Source organism: Macrotis lagotis, chromosome 8 (genome assembly GCF_037893015.1).
Source record: "Macrotis lagotis isolate mMagLag1 chromosome 8, bilby.v1.9.chrom.fasta, whole genome shotgun sequence".
Lineage (NCBI taxonomy): Eukaryota > Metazoa > Chordata > Mammalia > Peramelemorphia > Peramelidae > Macrotis > Macrotis lagotis.
Window position 1 is genome coordinate 104,185,406 of NC_133665.1, and position 23,218 is coordinate 104,208,623.

General features: G+C 40.3%; 1 protein-coding gene and 1 long non-coding RNA gene across 2 annotated transcripts; one reads left to right on the forward strand and one right to left on the reverse strand.

The window, feature by feature from the left end:
- Positions 1–49: 49 nt before the first annotated feature.
- On the reverse strand, positions 50–962 carry TMEM89 (transmembrane protein 89). Its single transcript, XM_074196040.1, has 2 exons — positions 628–962; positions 50–261 (listed from the first exon to the last, which is right to left on the reverse strand). The coding sequence occupies exons 1-2, from the start codon at positions 922–924 to the stop codon at positions 52–54; spliced, it is 507 nt and encodes a 168-aa protein (XP_074052141.1). The 5' UTR covers positions 925–962; the 3' UTR covers positions 50–51.
- Positions 963–1,037: 75 nt separating this feature from the next.
- On the forward strand, positions 1,038–20,229 carry LOC141494916 (uncharacterized). Its single transcript, XR_012470580.1, has 3 exons — positions 1,038–1,140; positions 2,086–2,231; positions 20,041–20,229. It is a non-coding gene; the product is annotated as an uncharacterized LOC141494916 (long non-coding RNA).
- Positions 20,230–23,218: the final 2,989 nt, after the last annotated feature.

The window sequence follows — 23,218 nt, forward strand, 5'->3', positions numbered from 1 at the left end:
AGAGAATCTGCCGAGCTTGATGTTCACAAAGGGAGGCAGGAGACCAGGGGATTATGTACTAGAAGAGGGGCTCTTTATTCTACCAGTAGAGACTAAGAGTGGGGAATAGCTTTTCTGCTGCTGAAGGTAGCACTCAATGTAGTTTAGGACAGCATCCAGCATATGCAGCACATTGCAGAGCAGGGCATGGTCCGAAAGCGGTGATCCCGACTTTGGGGGCAAAAGGAGGTCTGGTGGCACAATCGACTGTGTTCGAGTGTTCTGGAGTGGGGAGAAATGGGAGATCAGGAGAGAGATCAAGGAATCATAGTTGAGAGTGGAGGAGACTGAAGGAATTGATTAATGGAAAGCACCTTAGAGATGATCTAGTCTGACTCCTTGATTTTACTGATGGGGAAATGGAGGCTTGCAGAAAGGAAGTAGCTTTGAGTCACAGCTCCTTAGTGGCAGGAGGAGGATTTGAACTTGGGTCTTTCTAATGCCAAGTCCAATGCTCTGTCCATTATGCTTCTCTTAACACAACCAAAGGAGAATGCAAGATGGACAGGACAGAGATTTCAGTGATGATGAGTTGGGGGTGAGGGGAAAGCAGAGTGGCGGGGAATCCAGAATCCTATCCACACTCACCAGGTCGTCGGAGGAGAAGACTTGGAACCTTTGGTAGACAAAGTGGGTAATCACTATCAACACAGTGATGGTGACAGCAGTCAGCGGGTAGACACTACCTATGGTGCTCAGGCCCATCCACTGGCCTGGGCAGGCCAGACCTGCCCCACAGTCCACCAGACTTGGTGGCTGGCATCCCCAGGGTTGTAGGTCCAATCCAACCTGATACCAGACGGGCCTGCTCCAAGTCTGGCTTGGAGGTGCCAACCACAGGATCAACAGGAGGAAAAAGAGCAGACAGAAAGGCCCAGACCCCATTACCAATAATGAACTCTAGCCCCTTGCTCCACCCAGGCTTCCCCTTAGAATCTTCTGCCCATTACCTAGCAACCAGGCAAACATTCCCTCCCCCCTTTCCTTCCCCATCTTCTCTCAGCAACTATGACCTTGGCAGTCTTGTCCAAAGTCCACTTGAGAAGAATCATGATAAATTCCATTTCTCTAGTGCTCTAAAGCTCTCCTCATCAAGGCTCTGTGAGTATTAGTAACCCCATTTAACAGATGAAGAAACCAAGGACCTATAGCTAGCTAGAAAGTGTATCAGAATTCAAGCCTAGGCTTCCTGATTCTTAGTCCAGAACAATTTTCATTCACTCAAGTGTCCTCTCCTGGCAGGAGGAGGGGATGGGAGGAGAGAGAAGTCTCCAGCAAAAGCACCAACTCCTTTCACTCTTGTGAGGAATATGGGGGTGTTTGGGTTCCACAAAATTCTGAAGAGAGAATTGTTATTTTACATTACAAAGACTGGGGTCTGACTGTATTGTTGCCTTTGGGGACATATGTGAATTAAGACAAAAGATTTAGCTTCAATCTGATCAAAGACTGGGATTGAGGTGAGCTAGGTGGCACAGTCCTGGAGACAGGAGGACCTGAGTTTAAATCCTACCTCAAACACTTACTTGCCTAGTTGTGTGATCTTGGGCAAGTCGCTTAACCCCATTGCCTTAAATAAATAAATAAATTTTAATAAAACTGAGATTAGATCAGATCTGAGCCACCTGTTTCTGAGTTAACCTAGGGGCCACATCCTCCTCCTTTGCACCTGGTCAAGGAGGTAGCTGTTCTTGCTCATTAGTATAATGAGCAGGACAGAGAAAATGTATGGGGATGAATGTATCAATTAGACTTGTGACCCCCAGCCAATCATTGGCACAAAGGGACAGAAACAAAGCCTTTCAAAGTGCATATAAGAAATAACATTTACAAGATTCCGGTGCCTCTCTCCCCTTGAGAGAGGTGTGTCATTTATTAAGATGTCTTAATTTAAAAAAAAAAACACTTTTAATCACTCTGGACTAATTATTCAGGGGCTTGTTTGGGATATAATGTAAAACTTTGGGAATTTTCCCAGAACAACACAAGAAAATAATGTGTGCTAACAGCTTGATTTCAAGCACACTTTCTTGATATTCTCTGCAGAGGAAATATTTCAGAGATTCCTGGGAAGATTGGCCCGGAGTTTTGGAGCCGAGAGTGATTAAAATGTCTTGGGATAAGAACCTTGGTAAGGGAGGATCTCCAGGGTGGTGGCCAGAGCTGTCTTGGCTGACTGAAAAGTCCTCCAGGTGAGAGATCTATCCCAAAGGAGAAGCCAGAGTATAGGGTACCCCAAAGAGAGAGAGGGGGATTTGGGTCCCCCTCTAGGAATTTCTCCAAAATCTTAAAGCCCACCATGGGGAAGGTTGCTGGCATATTGGGGGGGGGGGCAAGGGAGCATCATGGCTGGTAGCCAAAAACCAGAAGAAAGCCGATTGGATCCAGTCTAGTGTATGATTGAGAGTGTGTGTGTGTGTGTGTGTGTGTGTGTGTGTGTGTGTATGTGTGTGTGTTCATAGTGGTGTGGTTTAGGTATTTCTGGATCTGGGGACTCAGCTTAAGTTTTTTTTTTTTAGCCTAATTATCTTTTTTTTATTCTCATTTTGTACAGATTTTTTTTACATTAATAAAATATTCTTGTTTACAAGTAAACAAAATACCCCCCCCATGAATATAGATAGACTTGCTTGGGTGAAAAAAGTAAAGGGGAGAGAAAAAAAATTAAAATTAAAAAAACTAATAGTAATAATCGTAGGTATGGCTAGGTGACACAATGGACGAAGCACCAGCCCTGGAGCCACTAGCACCCCAGTCCATATCCAGCCTCGTAAACCCAATAATCACCCAGCCATGTGACATGCAAGCCACCCGATCCCCACTGCCCTGCAAAAACCAAAAAGAAGAAAAAAAAAGACCCAAAATAAAATAAAATAGTAATAATAGTAGGGGTGGCTGGGTGGCAGACAGAGCATTGGCCCTTGAACCAGGAGCACCTGGGTCCAAATCCAGCCCCAGACACCCAAAGATCACCCTGCTATGTGGCCCCAGGCAGGCCACCCAGCCCCACTTGCCCTGCACCCTCCCCCAAGTAACAATAACAAAAAATGTGCTTCAGTCTTTGTTCCAATACCAACAACTCTGTCACGGGTGGATCACATTCTTTATGATAAATCCATCACAAAAGTTACTTCCATATTTTTCCAACGTTGCCATTGCTGATCGCAACTCCCTCCTTTCTTATTTATCCACTACCATGTACTATATTTTCTCTCTCCTTTCACTCTGACTCTGCTGTAGGGTAGCTGAGTGGCAAAACAGACAGATTCCTGGTCCTGGGGCCAAGAAGCCCTGAGCCCCCATACCACCCCTTAGGCCCAGAATCCACCTGGCCCTATGGTCCTGGGCAGGCCTTCCAATCCCAGCCCCTTGCAAGAAGTAAAAAAGAAAATGTGTTATATCTGAACACTCTCCCACCATGGTCCATCCTCTCCTCCTTTATTCATATCCCCACCTCTTCCCCCTGCTCCCCGCTTCCTTCTTACTCCAGATGCCTATACCCCATTGAGTATATATGCTGTTTCCTCTCCTAGCCACCTCTGATGAGAGCAAAGGTTCCCTCATTCCCCCTTGCCTCCCCCCTTCCATATCATTGCAATAGCTCATTGTAATAAAAAAAAATCTTATTATGTGAAATATCTTGGACTGTTCCCCCTCTCCTTTTTCTTTCTCCCTTTCCATTTCCCTTTTTTTCTATTGACTCCATTTTTACACCATATTTCATCTTCGAATTCAGCTTTCTCCTGTGCTTCAACTATAAAAGCTCCCTCTACCTGTTCTATTAACTGAGAAGGTCCATATGAATATTATCAGTATCATTTTTCTATACATGCAGTTCATCCTCATTAAGTCCCTCATATTTCCCCCCTCTCCTCCAATCTCCATGCTTCACCTGAGTCCTGTATCTGAAGATCAAACCTTCTGTTCAGCTCTGGCCATTCCAAAAGGAACCTTTGAAATTCCCCCAGTTCATTGAAAGTCCATCTTTTTCCCTGGAAGAGAACATTCAACCTTGCTGGGTAGTTCATTCTTGGCTGCATTCTAAGCTCTTTTGCCTTCCAGTATATTGTATTCCAAGCCCTACGAGCTTCCAATGTAGCTGCTGCTAAGTCCTGTGTGATCCTGACTGCAGCTCCACGATATTTGAACTGTGTCCTTCTGGCTGCTTGTAATATTTTCTCTTTGACTTGGGAGTTCTGGAACTTGGCTATAATATTCCTAGGGGTTGGTTTTTTGGGATCTCTTTCTCTGGGGGATCAGTGGATTCTCTCCATTTCTATTTTGCCCTCTGCTTCTAGAATATCAGGGCAATTTTCCTGTAGTAATTCTTTGAAAATGATGTCAAGGCTCTTTTCCTGATCATGACTTTCAGGTATTCCAATAATTTTTAAATTATATTTCCTAAGTCTGTTTTCCATATCAGTTGTTTTTTCAATGAAATATTTCACATTTTCTTCTAATTTTTCATTTTTTTGGGTTTTGAAGTATTGATTCTTGATTTCTGGTAAATTCATCAATCTCCCTGAATTTTCTTCTTTGTCTGAAGGATTTGTTCTCCTCAGAGAGTTTTCTTATCTCTTTTTCCATCTGGCCAATTTTGCTTTTTAAAGCATTCTTCTCCTCTATAACTTTTTGAACTGTTCTATCCATTTGACCTAGGCTGTTTTTTAGCATGCTATTTTCTTCAACATTTTTTTGGATTTCCTTGACTAAGCTGCTGACTTCAATTTTCATGTTTTTCCTGCATCTCTCTTCTTTCTTTTCCCAGTTTTTCTTCCAACTCCCTCATTTGATTTTCAAAGTCTTTTTTGAGCTCTATCATAGCCTGAGCCCAATTTCTGTTTTTCTTGGAGTCTTTAGATGCAGGGGCTTGTGCTTCCTCATCTTCAGACTGAGCATTTTGATCCTTCTTGGGCTCATTTGCAAAATATTTCTCAATAGTCTTCCTCTTATTTCTCTGCTTGCTCATTTTCCCAGCCTGGGCCTGTTTCTGGGGTGCTTCCTGAGCTTTTGGGACACTCCCACAAGGGTCTCAGTGTGTGAGGCTCTGTCCTCCCTCCTGGTCTGTGAATGACCATAAGCGCCCCCCTCTGCCACGGGCCGAGGTGGGGGGGGGGGCTGTTGTTCTATGTGGGGGGGCCTAGACTGTGATCAGGATCTGAATGTGCTCCGCCTGCTTCTGTTTCTGGCTCTGGGCTGCAGAAAGACCAAGCTGCTGGCTGTGCCCTGAGGGCTGGGCTCCATGTGCTCACTCTGGCAGAGGTCCCCCGCTGTTCCCCCACTTTGTGCCCGGTGCTCCCCCGGGGTGCAACTCTGGAGACTCCCCCGCTGCTGAGAGCTGCGGCTCCCAGTGCCCTGGGGCTGCCTCCAGGAGGATGAAGTTCTTTGGCTCTGGCGGGCCACCCCTCTGGTGGGCTGCCCCTCCAACCCCGGGGAGCAGAGCCTTTCTGCTCTTTTCCAGGTTACCTTGAGTGGGAGAACTGCCTCACTGGGTCCCTCTGTGGGTTCTGTCTCTCGAAAGTTTAGTTAGAGTCCTTAGCTGATGAATTTTATCAGAGAGCTCCTAAGACTCGATCCCTTCTTGTCGCCATCTTGGCTCGGCCTCTCTCAGCTTAAGTTTTAAACCTGGGGAGCTGGGGATTGGCCTGAGGAATTTCAGAAGGTGAGGGAGGAGGAAGTAGGTCTGCAGCATCTCCCTCGTGGAGCTCTGCCCCTCCTTCACTGGGCCAGTGTGGAGCTGGTGTGTGGAGTTAAAGAGAGAAATGGGGGGAACTCTTAAAGAAAAAAAAGCTGGACGGCTAAAAAGCTGGGCGGCTAGGTGGCACAGTGGATAGAGCACCGGCCCAGGAGTCAGGAGTACCTGGGTTCAAATCCGTTCTCAGACACTTAATAATTACTGAGCTGTGTGGCCTTGGGCAAGCCACTTAACCCCACTGCCTTGCAAAAAAAAAAAAAAAAAAAGAGGGGGGCACGGGCTGGAGACTTCAAGTGCTTAAGCCTTAAAGGGAAAGACCCAGTCAGAGGTGAAAGGAAGAAAATGTAAAATCCAGGGCTTGGGAGACACATTTATTGAAAGGAAATGTTTAATGAATGTCTCTGCTCTGGCCACATGGCCTAAAAGTGCTGCACTCCTGACCCTCTGTTTTTAAGATTGAGCCCATTCTGAGCTGGAGTTTTGGGAATCACTCTGAATGTTTTAAAAGAGGGGAATTAGTATTGTTACGTTCTGAAAAAATTTGTACAGAATGGGAGGAATTAAATAATCTAAATTGTTAAAGTGGTTTGGGATTTTAAACTATTGTAACACCTTTGGGTTAAAGGAAAGTGGTATTGTGTTACTAAGAAGGAAAATACATAATTATGTTATCAGGGGATTTACTGATTTCTTTTTGGGGAAAGCTCTAATTCATTTTAATGTTAAACCTAATAATGATAACAATTGTATTTTTTATTTTGGATGGAGTTTTTGGAATGTGAGTTCTGGATTCTCTGTAAATGTATCATATATATGAGATTAGATTCTTGAAGGATCTGGGTAAAACTGATATGAGGGCTCTGATGGATGACTGAACAAATAACAATTGTGTGGTCCCATTGTAAGGTAACTTATTGATGAGTAAAATATATTTATCAGTTATGCGATATTCTTTTATAACTGCAGGGAGATTATATTATCTCTTTGTGAACATATTATTTGAATATTGTATTGTTAAAACCTGGAGTTAACAATGCTTTGAAGGGGTAATAAGGGAAATATAAAAAAATTTATGATCCCTTCTGGGATAGATCTGTGGTTCATGTATAATGTCATAATGGAAAGATATTGGAATTAATAACACAAGTTGGAAATTTAAAATCACCTAAGATGTTCCAATGATTTTAAGGAACTCTGAAAGTAATGATTTGTATGTTAAGGATGGCTATTGGTTAAACAAGTTTATGTATAGAAATTTTCCAGTCATATATGTAAACTGGGATTATTTTGGATATATATATATATATATATATATATATATATGTATATTTCAAAACTGTGGTTGTTTGCTTTGAAGTAAAAGCATCTATGTAATATGAGAAAAATAAATACACAAGAAAGATAATTTGAGATTTTTCTGTGACAATATTTAGCTGATCATTCTATGAAAATTTAGGAGATGGTGGGTAATCTAGCCAAAGGAGATGTTTATTTGTTGTAAAATACATTAGGCTAGAAGGAGAGTTCTCTAGCCAAGGGGAATCTGATATACCATCTTTATATAGAGTAGATATGATTTCAGACAAAAGATGTGGGTTTGGATATTAGAGGCCTCGAGTAAGAGGTAGGAGATGAGGCATGTAGGGCCAGATATAGTTAGAATTACTGGTTTTAGCAAGGACCCAGGAAGGACACTCAGAGCTCTAGGTAGGGGATTCATTAATTGAGACCCTATTGAGATAATAATAGAAATTTAGTGCATTGGACTCACTCAAAATTGTAATTAGGTAAAACAATTATTTTAGATCATGGGACTTTTAATCAATTTTCTTTTTTTATTTTTGATACCAGGATAGTCAGCAAAAAGGAAGTGTTACTGGATCAGTGTGTTCTTGGACGGAAGGAAGGCCAATGGGCTAAAGATTTCAGGTGACAGGGATTTACAGTTTGAAGGGATGGCATTTCAGTACAACCTAAAGTTGTATCCTTTTGACTTGATTCCCCTAAAAGTGACATTTTTAATAATGTCTCACCTGGTAGAATAAATCTGGTCCAAGACTATCTATAAAGGAGTTTTCTTTTGATATCCTGGACCTTTATAGTAACCAAGCAAACCAGAAAAAGAAGTTTTAAGTCAATTGGATTTAATAGCCAGATAGGTTAGGTATGTGGCTCTGACACTTGCTGTCAGTTACATGTGGCCTTGGGCAAGTCACTTAACCCCATTTGCCTTGCAAAAAAAAATCAGGAAAAGGAAAATCTATTATATATTTGGGGAAGAAAAAAATTCATTTTGGTTAAAGATGTTTGAGTCATTATTGTAATGAGAGCAAAAGGTTAAGACTTTTTATTTTTTAAACCATACTTTGGGTACTCTTTGTACCAAGATGATTGTTAAATGTATGTTACAAGTTTAAGTTAATGTGGTAATTTTCAGTGGAGTTGACCCATTCAGTGAAACGGTTATGGAAGTTTATTGTATTGAAGTGAGGTATGTATGACAACAAGACAGTGAGTAAGGCAAAATGTAAATTGTAATAAGCTCCAGAATCTCATTGTCTTGTGATGAAAACATGTGTTTTGGTCTGAGTAAAGTGTTAAGCAGTTTCTTTACCAGAAGACAAGGTCTCAATAAATTCCCTGAGTTGGAGAGAACCTTTTGGAAAAGATGCAGAAGTTGCAGAAGGACATTGGATGTCTCCAGGGGAGAAGAAAAGAGAGATGGTGAGACACCAGACCAGTTCATCTCTACCATCTCTCACCTAGGTGTATATTGTTTAGTCGGGGATCTGTCCCTTTTGATACCTGTAACTTCTCCTTGATTATGTAAATGTGACACCCCTTCCCTCTCCTTATAGATAAAGAAGATTTTGATGAAATGATAAAGAGGAAGAGAGGCAGGGTAAAGATGTTCTCCATTAAGAGAAAAGGAGGTCGAGATTATTGGGTGGCATGATTCCATCCTACATGAGTCTGTATATCCTAGCTCTGATTTAGAGAATGGGGAATTAGAATGAGAGAAGAATCTAGCTGTGAGAAGTTGTTGCCCAGTCTTGTGGTGTGGCTAACTGTTGGACTTGCAGAGGTCTGCCAAAATTTGAGAATTGACCTTGGGTGCCAGTCTCCCTGAGTCTGGCCTAGATTTTCAATTCCTGGTCAGAGGTGCGCTGTGGCACAAGATTCTGGTCCAAAGGAAAAACACAAGTGGCATATGACTGGGTCAGTTCAGAGTAACTATTGTCTATATTAGTCTGGCCAAAGTTATTTCCCTGGGGAGGAGCAAATGACTTTGGATTTATGTCTGGAAGCAGGGTATGCATATTCTAGACTGTACAAGTTACATAGAGAGGTGGACTGAGATTCATGGGAGACATAATGATAGTATCTGGATCCTTTGTCAGGATGCATTATGGTATGGAAAATTGTGATTACTACTGCATTTACCCATCTGCCAAGAGTTGGTCAGGGAGTTGTTATCTAGACTTATGGGCCTGCTACCTAGGTATAGGATGGGAGTTAAGGCTATGGAACCCTAATTTATATCCTGATTAGATTTTATGCTGTAATGGAAATAATTACCAATTAGACAGCTAGGGCCCTGGACTTCTTGGATGACAAACAAGAGATGAGTTATTCCACATAGAGTTATATTAGACAATCAGTTGATTAGAGAAAGAGGAGTTTGTGGTAAATTGAATCTATCAAGTTACTGCCTGAAGATAGATGACAAAAGGTAAGTAGTAAAAGATCAGGAAGTTGGCATATGCTCCCACACAAACCTGGAAAATAGGACTGTTCATGACTCTGATAATGAGGAAGGAAAAATCTTGATAGAAAAGGAGTCAGCAGTCATATCAATAATAAGGATTGTGAATTAAGAAAGAAATCACTAATATGGTGTGGAACCTAAATTATTAAAAAAAAAAAAAAGAAAAGGGGGAATTGTGAGGAATATGGGGTGTTTGAGTTCCACAAGAAAGTGAAGGGGGAATTGTTAGTTTACATTACAAAGACTGGGGCCTGAGGGGCAGCTAGGTGACGAAGTGGATAAAGCACCAGCCCTGGAGTCAGGAGTACCTGGGTTCAAATCCAGTCTCAGACACTTCATAATTACTTAGTTGTGTGGCCTTGGGCAAGCCACTTAACTCCAACAAAACAAAGACTGGGGCCTGATTGTTTGGTTAAGACAAAAGATTTAGCTTCAACCTGATCAAAAACTGAGATTAGATCAGGCCTGTATCCTTCTTTGTGCATGCTCTAGGAGATAACTGTTCTTGCTCCTTAGTATAATGAGCAGGACTGCAAAAAAAAATATGGGGGCCAATGTATCAATTAGATTGTGACCCCAGGAAATGATTGGCATGAAGGGGCGGGACAAAACGTTTCGGAGTGCATTTAAAATCTCAAATTTCTGGGATTCAGTGCCTCTTGTGCCATTTATGAAGATGTCTTATAAAAAAATTTTAATCACTCTGGACTAAGTATTCACAAGCAATTTATAACACTCTCATCTTGTCATGTCTTCAGTTGCTCAAAGAATGACCCTTCCCATGATCAAACAACTCTCTTCCCCATTAGTTACTGGCCATGGTAATCCTTCAACAACTACCCTGCAATCTTCACTCCTTCTCCAGTGGGTCCCTTAGTCCCTCCCCCTGACTACCACTCCAGGACATCCTTTCTATTGAACACCCCTTCATCATGAACCAACCTCCTTCCTGACTATTTTACTGGCCCCTGCTAGAATCTGTTTGCCCAATTTCCCATTTCACTAAATGTTTCAGGGGCCCTCCACTATGGATGATTTTTTTGATACTTCAGTTCTTCCTCCTTACATTTCTTAGCCCTTTGCCTAAACATCTCTTTTGCACTTAATCCTTTCTCCTTTATATATCAGTCTTTGTGTTCATGTTCCCTTTCTCCCCTAAATTGCAAAGCTTCTCTTAAGTAGAGTTTGTGAGGTGTTTCAATAGCTTCAGCAAGAAGCATGAATGAACTCCTGAACATACTAGATATTTGATTAAAGATTAATTGACATCACCAATTAAAAAATATCTGCCACTGTAATTTGGAACGATGCATCATAGTCACTAAACTGTGTACCATCACTAGATTTATACCCCAAAGAGATCAAATAATGAGGAAAAGTATCCACATGTACAAAAATGTTTAAAGCAATTTTATTTGAGGAGGCAAAGAATCAGAAACTGAAGGTGTCCACTAACTAGGAAATAACTAAATAAATAATGGCATATGAATGTAATGGAATATTATTGTGACAAAAAAATGATGCAAGGGAGAGTATCAGAAAGAATACTTGTACAAACTGATACAGAGTGAAGTTCGCAGAACCAGAACAATTTATCCAATACCATGATAAAGACAAACAACTCTGAAAAACAAAGACCTCTGATTAATGCAAAGGCAAACCACAACTTCAGAGGACTCATAATGAGCTATGTCATCCATCTCCTGACAGAGATGTGATGGATTTACTGTGCAGAATGAGACAAGACATTCTGGGGTATGAATAATGTAGATTTGTTTGACTATATTGATCACAAGAATTTTGTTTTTCTTTTAAATGCAAGTGGGTGATTGGTAAAGAAAGAAAATAAAGGTTGATTAACTGAAAAATAAAGTGAAAGAAATACTTCTTTGTGCAGAGAACAGTTCAAATGAATGACTGTACATACAATATACATAAGGTACCATGCATTAATTGATTTTGGAGAAATGGGAATATGGACAGCAACATTCCAATACTGGTGTAATGAAATTCCTGAATCCTTCCTCTAACTCTGTCTCTCAGATCCTCCATGTCCTTGGAAACTTCCTTTCCCTATGTAAGTCCTCCTCATCCTTGGACTGACCCCTAAGTAATTATCTCCATTTTTTTTCCCCTCACTATACAGAAGAGACAAGGCAAGCCTTGTCCTGTCTTTGGGCCTTTTGTCCCATTGAGGAGTTCCTCCTTGAATCTCTTTTGTGAAAAAAGACCTTTATACTTATCAAAAATATAAAACTAAACGACTTTATGTTAAATAAAGTTTTCATTTTCTATATAAAAATAAATTAAACCAGTCACCCTTTATTATTCTCCAGATTTCATCATCATGCCCCCCACAGATAGCTCTCCTCACACATTCATACATTTTTAGCTCCCTTTAATGTATTATTTTTCTCTGCTTAAAATATAAGATCCTTGGGGGAAGTACTGTCTTTCTTTTTGTTAGTATTTATATCTTCAGCACTTAGCACGTTGGTACATAGAAAGTACTTAATAAAAGTACTTCACCTCTCTGTAAAAGTTCCCTGACCTCCAGCAGATTCCCCCAAGGATAATATTCAGACTTCCCCACCCCACACCCATTTCTGAAACCTTAGACCTATCAAGAAGAGGACCCTAAGTAAGAAAAAGAAGAAAAGGAGAGGAAACCTAGACTCTTAAGCTAGGCAGTTGGGAATGTAGGTGAAACAGGTTTAAGAACGACTCCTTGAGACATGAGGAGGGAAGAAGGCATTAGGGAAATTTAGGAGCTACTTGAGAATGGAAGGGAAAGAAAAAAGCAGATTTTTGGCTCAGTATAAGGAAAAGCGTCCTAGACCCATTCTAAAGCGATAAACCTCCAGAACTCTGCTTCCCTAAAGGAGGAGCGTGAATTAAGCATTCAGTGAGGAAAGTGAAGAAGGGATTCCTGTAACTAAGATGCATTTTTGCTTTAAAACCCAACTCAAATGTCAACTTCTGAGCTCCCTAAGAGGTCCATAGCCTCAGTCTGATATCATACAGAATGATGTATTACTAGAATGTTTCTTATTCCACCTGCCCCCTAATGTTAGATGGTAAGCTCCCTAAGGATAGGATCTGTGACATATTTAAGCCTCATCTAACGAGTCTTTTGAGTCCCAGCATGCTGAGGACTGCATGGAGAGTCGTTTAGAGACTGAGATTGCTCCCCAACAAGTTCAGCAAGGTAGAAAACAGGGATGTTGGGGTGGGTCTGGTGGCCGAGTGGGGGGCCAGCTGGGAGATGCGAGGAGAGGCCAGTGCGGTTGCGGGTCGGAGGAGGAGGGGCCGCCGGGGGCGAAGACGCTGATTGACAGCCGCCGCTGAAACTGATCTCGTCCCCGCCCCTTGGGGCGGAGCTTGTCAATATCCGAGGCGGAGACTGACGCGCGTTTCCGTCCCTTCTGGGGGCGGAGTCTGTCTGTGTGTGTCCCTGTTCCCGTCACACGCACACGCACACGCACAAAAGCACGCACACATGCGGCATCATCACGCTCCATTTAGATACGTCATAACTGTGCACAACGTTAGAAGGATTCCCTCGTGGGGCCTCCAGCCTATCCGGGATCTTGAGGCGCATCCCCAGGGCCTTTAGCTGTATCCTTTCTCCGCCCCGCTGAGAAGGGAGGAGGGAGACTGGAGGAGAAGGGCCTCCCTCCCTCCTGGCTGGCCCAGGCAGCTGTCAGTCAGTCCCGCCCCCTTACTGGTGGGGAGGGCGCAGACCCTGCCTGCTCCATAGCGACACCTAGCGTCCTCGCTTGCATTTTCCCAGCAACAGCGTTGCATGATGAGAGGTGCCTGAATGAACCGCCAAGGAAGGAGGATGCTCATCTGAACTGCGATCTATCGATCTGAATGGAGCCAAGCTGACGAATGGGGGTGGGAGGTGTCCGAAGGTGGATGAAAGAGGGTATGGGGGGGGGGATAAAGGGGCAACTCTCACAGAAGCAGAAAGTGGCTGTTGGAATATCAAGCGTAAGACATGCTGCAGCCTTCCCCCTATGATGTGAAGTGGGGAAGGCTCGTCTGGTGAACTGTGTCAGATAAAAATAGTTCTTTTTATATGTCGGAGACCCTTTGAGGTTCAAAGGGACTTTAGAATATGGAGTAACGGAGCTGGGGGATAAGGTTGAACAGGAACATAGAAAGTCAAAATTTGAAGTCTTTAGAATGTAGAATGACAGACATGGAAGAAGCCAGAGAGTCCAACTAGCCCATCCCTCTCCTTTTAAAATGAAAAAACTGAGGCCCGAAGAGAGAGAGATAACTTACCCACCTTCATAGAAGGAGTGGTAGAGTATTGACTCTTATCTCATCCTCTGACTTGGAAATAAGTTCAGTGTTTTTTCCACTATAGCTCTTTAAGATTTAAACTGCCTTCCAACAGACCACTGCCCCAAGTATTGTTCTTGATTTCATCTGATTAGGGGATCCCTGGTAAGAACTAGGACACCTTCTCTACAGCCCCTGGTCTTAGGACAAGGAAACATGAAGTTCCAAGGGTCACATAACCAAGGCCTGCTCTCTGTTCATTGAACCATGTTCATTGAACCTTCAGAGCAAGTATGATTGTTAAGTAATGGGGAAACTCAGGCTTTGAGAATTTAGATTACTTGTCAACAGTGGCTAAGAGAATGGAGTTCCCATGGGGAAATCACAGAATTACAGAATTGGAAGATACTTCAGTGACCATCTCAACTGTCCTGAATCTGAAGAAACCCCTCTTGAACATCTCCTGTGAAAGAAAACTAGGAGGCTTCCACAGCAGCCTACTCTACTTCTGGCCTGCTCTAATGGGAGAAGATGGTCTTAAGTCAAGCTCAAACTGGAAAATCTGCAACTCCTGCTCATTTCTCCTTATCCTGATCTCTGGAGTCAAATAGAACTAGAGGTCCCCATTTTACCAAATGAGGAAATTGAGATCCAGAGAGGCTATGATTTGGCCAAGGTCTTAAAATTCTCAGTAGTACAATTGGGATTTTGGCAGAGCTAGGTGGCTCCATAAGACATAGAGTGAGAAAGAACTCATCACCAAGTTAAAATCCAGCTTGAGACATTTAAGTATCTCTGTGATTCTGATCAAGTCACTTCATCCTATTTCCCTCAGTTTCCATATCTGTAAAATTAATTTGAGAAGGAAAAATGGCAAACCACTCCAGTATCTCTGCCAAGAAAACTCCACATGGAGTCATGAAGGATCAAACATAACTGAAAAAAACAAAAAAAAAAAACAGGATTTGAGCCCAGGTCCTCTCATTCCAAATCTAATAATCTTTGCATTGGACAGCCCTTCAAATAACTGAAGATAACTATTATGTCTCCCCCTTAACCAAGTCTTCTCTTCTTCAGAATAATTTCCCATTCCTTTAACAACATCTCCTAGGGTAGATTCTCTACTCCTCTCATCAAGCTTTCTTAGGAACACTTTCCCCAGTTTGTCTATGTCCCACCTAAAATGTAGTGTATTTATACAGCATTATGTGGTCCAGTCAGGGAGAGTATCAAAGTACTATTTATCACCTCTGAACATTCTACTTCCCTTCATATTATTCACATGGAATAGAGTTACTTTTTCTGGTTGTGATGTAACACTTGTTGATTCCTATTGAGTCTGTGATTTTCATCTTGGACCCTCTTCACAGAAACGGTTCTCAGTGACATCTTTCATCCTATATTTCAGTTGACTTTTTTGATCCTGAGTGCAAATCTTAGTATTTGTCTCTATTAAATTTTATCCCATTCAATTTGACCCATTGTAGCTCTTTTCGAATCATTTTGGGTTTTGACTCTAAGCCATATTCACTAACATTTCTAGCTTCCTGTAATCTATAAATATGACAAGTATGCCATCTATGACTATCCAAGTCATTGATAAGGCTGAAAACAAGGGCAGATCTCTGAGATACTTCACTAAAGTTATCCCTCCAAGTTAGCATTAATTTATTAAATAACACTCATGAGAGGGGCGGCTAGGTGGCGTAGTGGATAAAGCACCAGCCCTGGAGTCAGGAGTACTTGGGTTCAAATCCAGTCTCAGACACTTCATAATTACCTAGCTGTGTGGCCTTGAGCACGCCACTTAACCCCATTTGCCTTGCAAAAAACCTAAAAAAAAATAACACTCATGAGAACATTGGACCTTAACCAAAAGTAGTCAATCAACCAATTCTAAATCAATCTGACCACTCTCCTCTAGTCCATCTCTCTCCAGCTTGTCCACAATGATAGTAAAAAAAGATTGTCAAAAAAACAAGTGCTGAGAGAGATACTATCCTCAAAAGCTAATGATTAGAGAGGGATGTTGAAGAAATATACAGTTGTTCCACTGGCAGTATGGAGTTTTCCTGATCTAATTGGTTAAGACTAAGACTGGGATCAAAGAATGGAAAAATGAACTTGGACTGAGTTAAATAAGAAAACAAGTTCAATGTTTGTAATATACACAATGTGGAGCTGAGTGTTCTAGCAAAAGAAATATTATTCTCATTCAGGGACCAGCAGTATTCTTTTTTTTTTCAAGGCAGTGGGGTTAAATGACTTGCCCAAGGTCACACAGCTAGGTAATTATGAAGTGTCTGAGGTTGGATCTGAACTCAGGTCCTCCTGACTCCAGGGCCGGTGCTCTATCCATTGTGCCACCTAGCTGCCCCAAGCAGTATTCTTCAAGATGTGAAATCTAGAACTAGTGAATCATGGGAATTTAGATGGAGATGGGAAAGTGTCTCTCCATACTAGTTTTAGCAAATTCATGTTATTACCCAAAGTGGATGTGGTGAAACCCTTTGTATTCAATTTTGATTACTCATAAGGCTAGTCAAGATATTTCATCATAAACTGAAAGGAATCCAGAAGCAGGGGAAAATGCTCAAGTGCAGAAACTTGAGGTTAAATCCTAACTCTAGGATTTACTAACTGTGAGACCCTGGTAAAATGACTTCCCTATTCTGGGCTTTGGTTTCCTTATCTATAAAATGGGAGTAAAAATTCTTATACTACCTTTGTGTAAAGGAAAAACCACCGACAAATGTTATCCTTTTAAATATAGACTAGACAAAGATGAACAGCCATTTTGATATCACAAAAAAGAACAATTAATATTGTCTATGAAATTGTGAAGTTTTGTTATATAGTCTGGGATTTGACAGTATATCATAAATTGACACAGCTACAAAACTTTATGGCTTCTCTGGTTCTTAGTGGATCGTCTCCTGCTCTCTTCTACTGAAGTGGTCCATTCTTTACATCTTTTTTTGCCATCATTATCACTATTCTTTTTCCTCCAGAAACACCTCCCCTTGTGATAAATATAAAATTGTTGTCCTTCCTTCCCTCCCTCTCAGGGACTTCAGAAAGATGACGTCTAGGCTTGCCAGTGACGTGCATTTCAGTGAGGGAGGGCAGAGCGGAAGTCTCCGGCCTCGCTTTCCCCGCCCCTCCCCCAGGGGGCCAGACCCGGATACAGCGCTCACTGAAGGGGCGTGGCCTCAGTCACCCCGGGATCTGCGGAAGATTTTAATTCAAATAAATATCAAACGGGACAAACCCACTATTGGTCCAATCTGAAAAAGTGCAGTTTATTCTGCACCTGTGAACCATTAGCCAATCAAGAGCTGGAAAGTCTGGAGGGGAGGCGGGGAGTGCGCGGGCTTCTTTCCGTTGCCGGTTGTTTGTCTCCGCCCCCTTTTGCGCCGCGGTGCGTCGGAGGCAGCAGCCGCTTCCGTTTCCGGGCCGTTGCAGAGTCGGGACTCTGGAGCTGCTGGGGTCGGGGGGGAGGTGGGAAGGGGTTCGTCTGGACGCCTCCGGGATTGCGCGCGCATCTGCTCACTGCGCCGCGGAGGGGGCGGGGCCCGGAGCACCGCGCAGGCGCGGAAGGAGGGAGCCGGGGAGGAGGCGGATGGCCGTGACGCTGGAACAAGTCTTTTTTTTTTCTTTCTTTTTCCAGTCACACGTTATGAAAGTTTTTCATCATTCATCCACTTGTGCATTTTTAAGTTACATATTTTCTACCCCCTCCCCTCCACGGGGAATAGTCTTGAATCTAATTTTGAATTAAAAAACTTTTGACCAAATCCTGAAATATTCGGTCTATATTGTTTTATCTTGCAGATTTTGCTGGTTTTGGCTACCATGTCAAAAGAAATGTTCTGTATGGTACCAACCGAAAAACGATAGTCAGTGTTGGGAAATTAAAGCATCCTCTTGGGGTGAGGATAGCATTCCATCAGCAACTTGTTTTTTTCTCTTGGTTTTTGGCAAGGCACAGCTAGGGAATTATCAAGTGTCCGAGGCTGGACTTGAACTCGGGTCCTCCTGACTCCGGGGCCGGTGCCCCATCCACTGTGCCACCCGGATGCCTCTGGCAAGCTTTTATTAGGTGCTAGTCACTGAGGATACCAAAAGTAAACAGTTCCTGCCCTCAAGGAGTTTTATGTTCCACCGAGGATGGACATAGACACAAAAGTACCATACCCCAGCATCTAGAACTAGGAGCCGACTGCTTCATTCTATAGATCTGAGGTCTCTGGAGGGATTGCAGTTACTTGCCCAAGTTATACACACACTTACCTGCAGAGTTTGAACCTAGGTCTTCTCTTAACATTACATCCTACTGCCCCCACATTTCACAAAATAATTGCAAGAGAAAGATGAGTAGGCTAACAATCAGGGATATAACATGAGAAGGAGATGGCCCTTAAGCTGTACCTGAAAGGTGAAATAGGAGTCCCCATAGCCTGTACAGAGAAATGATGACATGTTGCTTAGAGGGAAGAAAAAGTAGGCAGTTTAACTAGAAAGTAGTAAGAGTGGGGTGTCAAATGATCTGCCTGCAAAGTTAGGCAGGATCCATATTGCAAAACTTTAATATTTAATAATATTATAAATTAATATTTATTAATACAATTTAAAAATCTAACAGTATGTCTCACTTTTTTTTAGGGTTTTTTTTTTTTTTGCAAGACAATGGGGTTAAGTGGCTTGCCCAAGGCCACACAGCTAGGTAATTATTAAGTGTCTGAGGCTGGATTTGAACTCAGGTACTCCTGACTCCAAGGCCGGTGCTCTATCTACTACGCCACCTAGCTGCCCCTGTCTCATATTTTAAAAATTGAAAAGAGTATGCTTTGGTCTGCATTCAGACACTAGTTTTTCCTCTGGAAAAATTTCCATCACAAGCCCTTTAGAATTGTCATTGATCATTGTACTGCTGAAAAGAGTTAAGTATCATAACTGATCATCACACAATTTTTCATATTTTTCTAAAATAATTCAAATTTGAATGGTTTCATGGCAACATATGTTATAACCACAATTAATGTGTGTGAAATATCTGAGACCCTGTAATGTTTTTGCCTGTCATCTATTTCTGCAAAACCAATTAATGATGTTAGGGAAGTATATCTGTATCTTCTAGCTATTACTTTTGTATTAAGAAATGATTTGTGAGGGATGGCTAGGTGGCGTAGTGGATAGAGCACCGGCCCTGGAGTCAGGAGTACTTGGGTTCAAATCCGGTCTCACTTAATAATTACCTAGCTGTGTGGCCTTAGGCAAGCCACTTAACCCCCAACCCCGTTTGCCTTGCAAAAAAAACTAAAAAAAAAATGATTTGTGAGTGATCACATTACAGAGAGCTGAGCTTGTGCAAGCTTCAAGCTTAACTACTTAATTTAAGAATTATAGGATTTTAGAAGATTGAGGGGAAGGAAAAAAGAACTGAGAGAAATGAAAAGGAGAAACCTTTGGATAATATCCAAGAAAATTCTATGATTTTTGACATATCTTGTAATAATTACTTTTAGTATATATATATATATATATATATATATATATGTAGAGAGAGGATAACTCTTCTATCATTTCTTCTCAGCTGCCAGAGATATAAGCATTAGATATAAGGATTATATTACATATAAAGATTATATTACATATAAGGATTATATTAGATATAACCATTTGAGTTGTGGATTTTGCAAGGGCTCATTACTGCTGGGTTATGTTTCTATGCTGAAATTTTATAAATTAAAAAACACAAATGAGATCTTTGGAATATGCAGAGGTGAACTCTTCATTGTGTTTGTGTATGCATGTGTGTGTGTGTGTGTGTGTGTGTTAACACAGCTAATAAACACTGTATCGCACCTTTTCAAGCTGTTGGTTCCAGATTTAACATATTTTAATATTGGGAACTGAATATAGCATCTTAATGTTACAGTGAAATACATAACTTATCTATCAAGTCTGATGGCAAAGGGAATTGGCCTCCCTTTTTTTTTTTTGCTAGATTCAGTTGTGGCAGTTATGCAAACTAATGCAAAGCAGATATACAAGAATTAAATAAAATTGAAAGAATTAAAGGATTTGAAATCTAAATGGTTACACAAAATGATCACCAGTCCTTATTTTACATGTCAGGAAACAGGCCTTTGTCCTGGTCAAAGTCACCAAAACTGGGAAATAATATCTTTTTGTTTTAGAACAATACATTTGTCTATTTAATACATTTTTCCTCCTTTAGTTTACAGATTGAGAAACGGAACATCATTGGTCAATCTTGATGGGAGTGGTAGAGCAACCAAATAATTTAATCTACTATACCTGTTGTTTTTTTAATTAAGAAGAGAGTAGCAAGATGAATTAAGATATTCAGAAATCTATAATCAAAGAACAGATAAAGCTGCTGGAACCACATATCTTTCTTCAGTTCTTCAGGTTTGTTTCTCTTGGCACTTTAACCTACTGCTAAATGTTCTTACATAATAATGATTAAAATAATAATATCAATTATTAAAAGTCCCTTTTAAAGGGTTCAGAACAATTTTTTTATTTTAGAAATTGTCATTAGACTTACTGTAAAAGAATGGAAAGGTAATCTAATTATGTCAAAACAAAATGAAACATTCTTCACTACAAGTAATCTTTTAATATTAAAAAAGGCTTCTTATTCTCATAGAATTAAAACATATTTCATTATTAAAAAAAAGAATTGGGGAAGTATGATCCATCATTCATCTTCTGGAATCCTAGTTGTTCCACTGCATTGATTAGAGCTGGATCTTTCAAAATGGTTTTCCTTTTGTATAAGTAAATTGTTCATCTGATTGTTTTCACTTCATTTTTGCCTTAATTCATACTAATTTTTCCAGGTTTCTTAAACTCTATCCTTTGAATCATTTTTTAACATAATATTCTATTACATTTATATAGTATACTATAATTTGGTTACCCAATTCCCAAGTAATCAAGACTCACTTTGCTTCCAGTTAGTTGCTCAACAAAAAAATGCTATGAATATTGTTGACATAAGGCTCTCTTCCTTTCTTTTCTCTTTGGGTTATATGGCTGGTAGTGACATCACAGAGCCAAAGGGTAAATGCAATTTGTTGACTTTTGGGTTACAGTTCTACTTTGTCTTCTAGAAGGACTGGAGCAATTCACAGCTCCAGCACTAGGGCAGTGCTAACATTCTCCCAACAGTGCTTACTACTATTTTCCTTTTGTGTTATTTCTGCCAATCAAATCAGAATGAGGTAGAACCTCAGAGCTGTTTTAATTTATATTTCTCTTATCAAGGTTGTTAAATTGGATTTCTTCACTTGAAAAATACCTATTTGTAGTTGACCATCGATCTCCAGGTGAATGATTTTTTAGTTATATCTTTATCAGAGAAGTGTACTGCAAAGATTTTTCTAGGTATTTTTTCCTACCTAGCTTTAACTTCACTGATTTTGTAAAAATAAAAAAAAAATGTAAAAATTGCTTGTTTTTATCTCTCTCGTGATCATCTCTATCCTTTAAGAATTCATACAGGTTTTCATAGTTGTAAAAACTATCTCCTTTCTTGCTTCTCTAACTTGTTTAGTTTTTTATATCCATTTGAAGCTTGTGGTGGCATATGGTATGAGATACTAGTCTGACTCACTTTCTGCCAGACTGCTTTCTGGTTTTCCATCAGTTTTTGTTAAATAGTAACTCTTTATTCCAGGGGTTATGGTCCCTGTATTTATTTAAAAAAATGTTATTATACTCCCCCTTTTATAATAAATAAGCCTTTGGTAATTGGATTAACATAACATTGAATATATAAATTAATTTAGATAGTATTATTGTTCTTTTTAATACATTGACTTGGTCTTCCTATAAGCAATAAACATTTCTCTCATCACTTGAGTTTGAATTTATTTCCTAAGTGTTTTGTTTTTATATAGTTCCTATTTGTATCTGGGTAAGTAGACCCCCATAACTATTCTATTTAAATGTAATTTCTTTTTCTATCTCTTCTTGCTGGGTTTTGTTAGTAATCTTAAGATTTCTGTGGATTCATTTTATAGCCTGTTACTTTACTGATGTGTTCCTTTTAGATGAATTTCTTGGGTACACAAAGTAAACTATCATATAATTAGCAAAAGGTTATAATTTTATTTCTGCTTGATGCTTAATTCCTCAATTTCTTTTTCCTGACTTTACTGGAAAGGCATAAAGAATTTTTCCATTACAGCTAATACTAGCCCTTAGTTCCATCTAGAAACTATTGATTATATTGAAGATGATCCATTTATTCCTACATTTTTTGTTTTTTTTTTTCAGCTGAGTGCTGTACTGTCAAAAAATTTTTCCTGCATTTATTTATGTAATCTTGATTTTTATTTTTTAGTATTAATATAGTCTATTTTGTTTATAATTCTCCTAATATTGAACTGACCTTGCATACTTGTTCCAAATTCAAGTTGGCTATTGTGAATAATCTTTATAACACGCTGTATTTTTTGCTAATATTCTTATGTTGATATTTATTAGGGATATTGATTGATAGTTCCTTCCTACTTTATTTGTTTCATAAGAGGAATTTCATTTTTAAATTTTATAGCATTTGAGAAATGGGTGTTATTTGGTCAATTCTCCTTTTATATGAGGAAATGGGTTCAGAAAGAGAAAATGGCTTATCCAAAATCATACAATTAGCTAGTGGTAGAGTCATAATTTGAAACTAAGTCCTTTGACTTTCATTCCAAAGGTATAGGCAAATCTTTTCCTCTGTAACAAAAAAACAACCCACTCTTGTGGCTTACTTAGACTTTATTTGGAAGCTAGGAGGAGCAATGAGGAAAAAGGAGAAAGCAGGAAGGGACTATCAGATTTATGGTAGATGTAGCAGCAACAGGGGATTGAGGAGAGGTAATTAGGATTGGAGGTAGCAGATCTCTGAGTACAATGTAGGCTCTAGGTTCAAAACCAGTCAGGAAATAGTTAAGAAGGAAGCTCAAAGGCTAACAGCAAAATGTTCTGAGGAGTAAGAGGCTCAAGATAATGTCATTAGCAAGACTTATGAAGGCCTAGTTCTTCAAACTTGAAAGGAAGCTAAACCAAGTCAAAAGGCTAGCCAAAAAGGGACCACAAAATCCTAGAATGTTCAGAGTTAAAAATCAACCTCAGACATCGCCTTGGGTGATCTAAGACCTACAGACTTAGTGCCTGAGGAAGTAACCATACCCAGGCCTTGACCCTTAATCCAGTGGTCCTTGAAAGAGATTTATCAGCTAGAAAGGTGTGTCAGACATTAATGAGCTAATCTGGGGTAGGAATCAAGAAAAAATACTGTGCACAAGTTCCTAGCTCTAGAGCATTTTTTTTTTACAATATTCCTGGGGGGATAGATTGAGTGAGGATTACTGTCTTCATTTAGTTAGTTAGAGGCA

What these genes read in the sequence shown, in the direction of transcription:
- TMEM89 (XM_074196040.1), bottom strand. Translation starts at nt 924, where the DNA reads ATGGGGTCTGGGCCTTTCTGTCTGCTCTTTTTCCTCCTGTTGATCCTG. An exon ending in TCTTCTCCTCCGACGACCTG is followed by an intron (nt 262 to 627) that starts GTGAGTGTGGAT and finishes TCCCCACTCCAG; the next exon opens with AACACTCGAACACAGTCGAT.